Raw genomic sequence first — 8,066 nt, 5'->3', positions numbered from 1 at the left:
TCCTTGCTGAGGGGTCTTCAGGTTATGTCGATATAGGACTCATTTTACTGTGGATATAGATACGTTTGTACCTGTTTCCTCCAGCATCTTCACAAGGTCCTTTGCTGTTGTTCTGGGATTGATTTGTACTTTTTGCACCAAAGTACGTTCATCTCTAGGAGACAGAACGCGTCTCCTTCCTGAGCGGTATGACGGCTGCCTGGTCCCATGGTGTTTATACTTGCGTACTATTGTTTGTACAGATGAACATGGTACCTTCAGGCATTTAGAAATTGCTCCTAAGGATGAACCAGACTTGCGGAGGTCTACAATTTCTTTTGATTTTCCCATGATGTCAAGCAAAGAGGCACTTAGTTTGAAGGTAGGCCTTGAAATACATCCAAAGATACACCTCCAATTGACTCAAATGATGTCAATTACCCTATCAGAAGCTTCTAAAGCCATGACATAATTTTCTGGATTTTTTAAAGCTGTTTAAAGGCACAGTCAACTTCTGACCCACTGGAATTATGATACAGTGAGTTATAAGTGAAATAATCTGTCTGTAAACAATTGTTGGAAAAATGACTTGTGTTGTGCACAAAGTAGATGTCCTAACCGACTTGCCAAAACTATAGTTTGTTAACAAGAAATTTGTTGAGTGGTTGAAAATTTGTTTTAATGACTCCAACCTAAGTGTATGTAAACTTCCGACTTCAACTGTATGCATTGCTCAAAACAGTATCACACAATACCCATGCAGGGCATTTTCTGTAATATAGAGTATCTTTCTTCTGTAGCGTGATAATAATTGTTCAAGAGTAATTTCCACTTCATTTGTAAATTGGCTAATCCAGATCATTTGGCACATGTTAAAACATAAATGGGTATGAGGCCATACAGCCGATTGAGTAAAATAACATAACGGAGAGAGTAGGTGAGGGTCCCCTTACAGAAAGAACACTTGATTTCACACGTGGGAAATAAATCATGTGTTTTTGGAACACTTCACACGTGTTACTTTACAGGTTGTCACTTTCCCATAAGATCACGTGATCACATGAAAACATGCGTTTTTGGAACACTTCGCAAGTGATTTCATGTGGATTTTCCATAAGTGTCAATAAGGGTATAAAGGAAAGAGAAGTTTAGGAACCACTGTGATGCAGTATGACTAAACCTAAACAACAACTGACATTTTTGAGTGATGTCTGACATTTTGCTACAGGCAATACATTTCCCACAATGGGGGCCAGATGATGAGATGTTGGTTGATGGAACAAAATCTTTATTGATACCTGCTGTACATACAGTATTTTTGATTTGCTGGACTCTCAAAACAAGTCATCACTACATCCAGTCAAATAGCATGGCCAAAACTACCCGTTGTATAATGCTCTTTTGAATGCCAGCTGTCACATATTCAACAAGGTAATGTGGTCAGTAAATGCACTTGCAGCAGCCCTTCCAAAGAGATGCGGGTTAACAGATCGATTTCTGTTTTCGCCAGGAAAGGATTAGGACAGCGCTGGGCCTAGCCTGACATTCAGCACGTCTCCGTGTCCTGAACGCTGAATATGGACCTCGTTCACAACTTACGCTGAATATGTTCACACCGGATCAGTCTACTCCCCCGTATGCCACAATGACACACATCAACCATGATCTCATTACTGTCATGACTATTGACCAGGTAACCTTTATAGGTGTCAAGACACAGTACACCTACACCTACCTGTGCAGCATAAACTCAACACAGCAAGGTGGTGCGGCACAAATAGAGTGAAGGCTTTGGGCTGGTAGCATTGTGTAGTCAAGCACACACACTGCTAGGCTGAAAGCATTCACGTGTTATCCGATGAGATGTGTACTTTTTTTTTTTAAACGGCATATAGATTTTTACCCCAAAATCAATCAATCAATGAAGTAGGGCCTACACACTTGCTCCAACAGATACCTTTATTGGGCTTTGTCAGGTATAACAAAGGCTCTCACACAAAAATGAAAAAGTGGGTATTGATCAAGTGACTGTTTATGTTATTTAAACAAATTAAAAACATACTAAGATGTGCATCCTTGATAGGTCCTTCTCTGTGTGTCTACTTTGAGGCCTGTGCTAGCACCATAGGACATTCAATTGACATTAAACAATACAATATTGCTGCTAATAAAGAAGCAATATAATACATTTGTCAAATAATGCCTGTTATCTACAGTACCACAGCGGAATGGCAGAATAACCGGTGTTGTCGTCAAGTTACAGTGTGTGTGTGTCTGTCTTTGTGTGAGTGTGACTTTTGTCCATTCATTACGTCCTAGACAACAGAGGTTTGTGTTGTCTGTGTTTTGACCCTAATTTGTCAAGTCGTCAAGTACGTTTTTTTTTTTAGGACAGGTCACCTCTTCCCGGGCTCATGGAAAAATTCATGATTGATTTGACGCATTGTACTGATTGTTCCACAATCACATAGAAAAACAGGTCCCATCAACGAAAGGTGGTAAATGGAGAAAATCTCATGTTTCCTCCTGTTGATACATTAAAACATGTGTTATCCATCTATAAAAACAGTGGCCCCAAACAAACGGCAACATACTCAACCGACCACCACACGTGAAGTAATCATCCTTGGCAATTAAGAGAAAAAAATGGGACAAGGTAAACCAGCTTTTCTTTTCTTTTTTTAAGTAGGAAGTCAGTGTACCATTTAATAGCATTTTAACTTAAACATTTAATCCCTGAGGCAGGGGCCAACGAGGCAGAGAAAGAGTGAACAAGTAATTTAGTGCCATGAGGGTATAAACTACTGACACATAACCACTTCCTTTAACAACGTAGCTATGTGATCTATTAGATTTACATTTGAGTTATTTAGCAGACACTCTTATCCAGAGTGACTTCCAGGAGCAATTAGGGTTAAGTGCCTTGCTCAAGGGCACATCGACATATTTCTCACCTAGTCAGCTCAGGGATTCGAACCAGTAACCTTTCAGTTACTGGCTCAACGCTCTTAATCGCTAGGCTATTGGTGTACAAAGGCTGAGAATATCTTACTAACATGTCGCAACATAATTTGACTTACTCGTTTTATACATTTCTTATTTTCTTTCATCTCTCTTTTAGTGTTTCTGCTGATGCCAGTCTTACTGGTCAGTTGCTTTCTGAGTCAAGGGGCAGCGATGGAAAACCAACGTCTCTTCAACATTGCAGTCAACCGGGTGCAACATCTCCACCTGCTGGCTCAGAAAATGTTCAATGACTTTGTAAGATAGCTTTTGAATTTTCTTTTGACATAGCAAATAACGTTTCAGAGGTTGTTCTTCTTCTTGTAGACAGTGTGCTCTTCACATCAAAAATTCTCTCTCCCGTCTTTGTGATTTTGTGCAGGAAGGCACCCTGTTGTCTGATGAACGCAGACAGCTGAACAAGATATTCCTGCTGGACTTCTGTAACTCTGACTCCATCGTGAGCCCAATCGACAAGCAGGAGACTCAGAAGAGTTCAGTAAGTTACCTGGCTGAGACAATCCTCCACGATGCATGATTCCAAAATAAATAATAGGGCATCTCAATTTGAACAATCAATACAACTTAGTCATTAGTTATTGGGCAAGCAGATCCCCGATTGTCTAAACTCCATGGGTAAATATATACTGTAGATAAGCGGAGCCAGCATCATGCATGGTGGAAATGAAATCTAGCCATGACAGGGAGTTTTAAATTGTCCACTTAAAATCGGCAGTAAAATGTTGCTATACCTCAGTGATAGAGGTGATAGAACACATGTAAAGACTTCAACATAGGAATGACCAATATCAATATTCAGACTATGGTGTCACTGCAGAAGAATTAAAAGGTTCTAAGTGACATCAGACCATCAGGGTGCCATTTGCCATGTCTCTTCCCAACCGAAACGAACACTATTATTATTCTCTTCAACTAAGGTAGGTAAAACAACCACATATCACAGTCCTTGTAAGTAAAACCCATCACTCTCTAATCGGGGGTTTCTCTACGTCTACATTCTCCAGCCATGTATCATGTAAATGATATGGCATCTCAAGCTGTACAATACAACTCAACTTCATTTTCTAACAATCTGTGGTTTCTCTACATCTACACACACAGGTCCTGAAGCTGCTCCACATCTCTTACCGCCTGATTGAATCCTGGGAGTACCCTAGCCAGACCCTGGCCATCTCCAACAGCCTCATGGTCAGAAACTCCAACCAGATCTCTGAGAAGCTCAGCGACCTCAAAGTGGGCATCAACCTGCTCATCAAGGTAAAGAAAGGAGGGAGAACAATGACCATTTGTGGTGCCGCACTTTGTGTACTGTAAACCACAAGGCATTTTTTAACTCAAATACTTCTAGTAAGTTGAACTCAGTCAATGAAAAGTCATTATTACTTAAAATGTCTATGTGGTACTGGCTCAAATCTAAATGAGTCACATCAATGCAACTTTTTAAAGTTATAACAAATTAACTTTTTACCCAGCATGCTCTACTACAGGTAGATTTTTTGCAATTGTTTTTAATATCTGTGTTTTTGCATGTAGAGTACATTGAGTGATTGATTGATTAATCTTATGCTACACACATAACATACATTTTTCTACGTTTTCACAAAGATAAATAACATACAAGTTACCGGAATTTTGCAAACCTACTTGCAGGCCTGATGTGGCCTGTAAACCATGAGTTTCAGGCCACTGTATTAGGGTAAAGCTACACCTCAAAATAAGGCCTTATGAGATATTTAATAAAGAGTTATAAAGAGTTTAACCATAATGATAATATTTGCCTAGAAAATCACTTGAAGGCCTCAGGACCGAAAATTAATGACAACAAACATGTCTCTGTCACTAACAAATACAGTCATGGGTGATAACTCTACAATTGACCCAAAAGGGAAGGCACACTTGGAAATTATATTGGAGACATGGCTTAGTGGGGGCATTACTAAAAAATGTCAAGCTGATACCACTCAAATCTCAACCCTCTACAGGGTGACTCTATAGGTTTGAGTAATGACTATAAAAATCACTTTAAGTAACTGTAGTCAGATTCTGTATATTAAGTGCAACGGTTTCCTCAAAAGTTTTGAGTAATGACAGCACATTGGGGTTTACAGTGTGGTTATTATCTTCCACCGACATGAAAGTGAAATACAACTAGGCTTTCTAACTAGGAAAAGAGGCAGACGTGTAGGACCACGTCTGCCTCTTCTCAGCAGATCTTTCAGTGCTTTACATTGTGATGGGGTAACTCACCTCATCGATCATCACTAATAGTGACTATATCAGTAACACCCCATTCAATGACTGAATATTGGCCCATTCAAGGACATTTACGCATGTGTCTTTTGCTATATGTGCTTTTAGAATGGCCTAATAAACAAATATTGATATGCACACATCCACCCCACCATACATCTCTCTCTGTCTCCCACAGGGGAGCCAGGACGGCGTACTGAGCCTGGATGACAATGACTCTCAGCATCTGCCCCCCTACGGGAACTACTATCAGAATCTGGGCGGCGACGGCAACGTCAGGAGGAACTATGAGCTGTTGGCCTGCTTCAAGAAGGACATGCATAAGGTGGAAGACCATTTTGCCTTCAATTGCATGTGCCTTCCTATATTTTCTACAGTGCATTGTTTTTTTTGTGGTCTCTCTTGTGAAGTATCTTTGGGTCTTTAACCCATATATTATTACTATTATTGTCCATTGATCAAGACTGGTCTCGAGAAAGTCCTAGTGACTTAGAACATTCACATTAATATGTGTCAACTATAACCTATTCTTCTTTTTTTCCCACCCCAAGGTTGAGACCTACCTGACCGTCGCTAAGTGCAGGAAGTCGCTGGAGGCCAACTGCACTCTGTAAACGTGCGCTGGAGCGGCAGCCAGCAAGAGCCTGTCTCCAGGGTTCGGTTTCCCAGATACAGATTAGACCTTGCCCTGCACTGAAGAGCATTTTCAATTGAGATTCTCCATTAGGCGTGCTTTTTAGTCTAGAGTAGATTTAATTTGGATCTGGTAGAGCTTGACTCCAGGGGTTTTCAAGCATTTGCATTTTGTTCTCTGAAATCAAGAACAGCACTTTCTATGATATTCACTCTATTACTCAGCTACCATTGATCCATGGACATTTTAGATTAGTACATTTATAGAAAAGTTGATAAAAATGTGATTTAGATATGTGATTCAAGGTGGTGCTGCCATTTATGCATAAATTAATATTTCGGGGTGAAATGGGAACTTGTAGAGCTCCAAGGTTTTGGTATGTCCACAGATGGATAATATATATTTTAGAGTAATTTCCTTTAAGTATTTTCATTCCTTAATCTTACTGTTTGAAACTAATAGTGATTCGTTTTTAATAAAGCTGTTGTTCTCTGTGGTACATGATCTCTTGGCTACTATTTGCTATCTTTCAAAGTTTCTAGCCCCAACATTCCTGTTGTGTCCCTTGGTCAACTTAAGGCTGGATTCAATTTGTATCGCAGATGCTCCATTGAAATGTACAGGCTATGTTCCCGCGTTCGTGGAGACGGCATTCACTGCAAACGCTGCATATGTCAGGCTCAATCGGGAAATGACCTTAAAAATGTCACGCGGTTCTTCAGCAATACAGATTGAAAACAGCCCATAGTCACGTACATTTGTATTGTACATAAATATCCCCTGTCTGGTTGCGAATGTTGAATAAAGCTCCATTTGAACGTTGTCTGCCGATTGTCCATAGAGTTGGTTGTTATATAGCTCAGAATTTGAGAAAAGATATCCAAAGGAACATACATAAAAAGGCTTTCCAAACATGGGTCTGCTGCAGGTGCCTAATATGTCGAAACACCTCATGTCAAAACAAAAGTCCTGCAAGTGCAAGCAAGCGAAACCTTGTGCCAGACTTATTTTGACAGAGAGGAAGAGGGTATGCAGCAGACCTGTTCATTGATATGTTCCTTTAGATATTTTGTCTCAAATTCCACGCTATACAAAAACCAAACTCGTGGACAATTGTCAGAGTAAGTTCAACTGGAATTGTATTCAACATTCATGACACACAGTGGACGTGAAGCTAGCTTTCAGGTTTTGGCAATGGATTTGTGCGCGCTGAGCACGTCAGAGGGATAGCATCGGTGCATCATGAATAACAAGTTCCATGCATAAAACATAATGAACATTTTAGTGTTATATGAAGTGAGTTGAGAGTCTTAGTGGTACCAGAATCTTCGATTTACAAAAGCACCACACCACCTCACATCAACTCCCACCATAACTAAATCTATGGACTTACCTTCAGCACTAGTAGCTGTGTTATAATTTACCATTCATCATTAACGTCAATGCCATGACCAGTGGCATACCGTTGATTCGCGAGGCTCCCCTGCAAGGTACGAGCAAGACCAATTGCAAAGCCAGGGGGCAGGAAATAGAATGCGATACTAATATTACCATTTTTACCACAGGAATATTTTACCTTGTTGCCAACAGACATTTAGCCTACCAACCTCTGAATATATTGAGTCAATTGTGGTTCTAGTGAAGGGACTTCAACGGTGAGCTAAAACAATTCTATTATTTTACTTTTCTCAGGTCTTCGATCATGGGCACTCCAAACCCTTTGGTGGCCCCAGCAAACTTTAACCAGATGAAGGTGTGTCCCAGCACTTGCAATTTCATTGGTTACGCAGCTGTAAGCACTGCCCCGTGCTCGAGCTCATTGGTCGTGTTGGGTACAGAAAATCTACTGTAGGAGTAAAGTCAGAGCTTTCTCAAATTCTTCAATTAGTAAACTGTTGTTTAACATTGCTGCCAATGTTAAACAACAGTTTACTAATTGAAGAATTTGAGAAAGCTCTGACTTTATCAACACCTTTATAAACACCTCTGCACCTCTGACTATATCAACTGTTCGGTGGTCGAACTATCTTGTTGGTTGTGCCAAGTGAAGACAATATTGTACGGAATGGAGATGCTAGATAGATACAACGAGATGATGAGAAGGAGGATGGTTTCCGGAGTGGAGGAATACGGAAGTTGGATGGACAAACTTGAATCTGGCCCGGTGGTGGCAGGTCGT

The 8,066-nt window shown here is 40.3% G+C and overlaps 1 protein-coding gene across 1 annotated transcript; it reads left to right on the top strand.

The window, feature by feature from the left end:
* The first annotated feature begins 2,567 nt into the window (after nucleotides 1-2,567).
* LOC112070195 (somatotropin-2) lies at nucleotides 2,568-6,386 on the top strand. The gene is made up of 6 exons (XM_024137612.2): nucleotides 2,568-2,635; nucleotides 3,101-3,240; nucleotides 3,365-3,481; nucleotides 4,105-4,260; nucleotides 5,432-5,578; nucleotides 5,805-6,386. The coding sequence occupies exons 1-6, from the start codon at nucleotides 2,626-2,628 to the stop codon at nucleotides 5,865-5,867; spliced, it is 633 nt and encodes a 210-aa protein (XP_023993380.1). The 5' UTR covers nucleotides 2,568-2,625; the 3' UTR covers nucleotides 5,868-6,386.
* Nucleotides 6,387-8,066: the final 1,680 nt, after the last annotated feature.

This window comes from Salvelinus sp. IW2-2015, unplaced genomic scaffold, assembly GCF_002910315.2.
Source record: "Salvelinus sp. IW2-2015 unplaced genomic scaffold, ASM291031v2 Un_scaffold1253, whole genome shotgun sequence".
Classification (NCBI taxonomy): Eukaryota; Metazoa; Chordata; class Actinopteri; order Salmoniformes; family Salmonidae; genus Salvelinus; species Salvelinus sp. IW2-2015.
Note: the sequence above shows the minus strand (reverse complement) of the source record. Positions and strands in the feature narration are given on the sequence as shown.

Excerpts from the sequence above, each read along its gene's own strand:
- LOC112070195 (XM_024137612.2), top strand. Across the intron at positions 3,241-3,364 it reads AGAAAATGTTCAATGACTTT|GAAGGCACCCTGTTGTCTGA; the intron begins GTAAGATAGCTT and ends GATTTTGTGCAG. Across the intron at positions 5,579-5,804 it reads TCAAGAAGGACATGCATAAG|GTTGAGACCTACCTGACCGT; the intron begins GTGGAAGACCAT and ends TCCCACCCCAAG.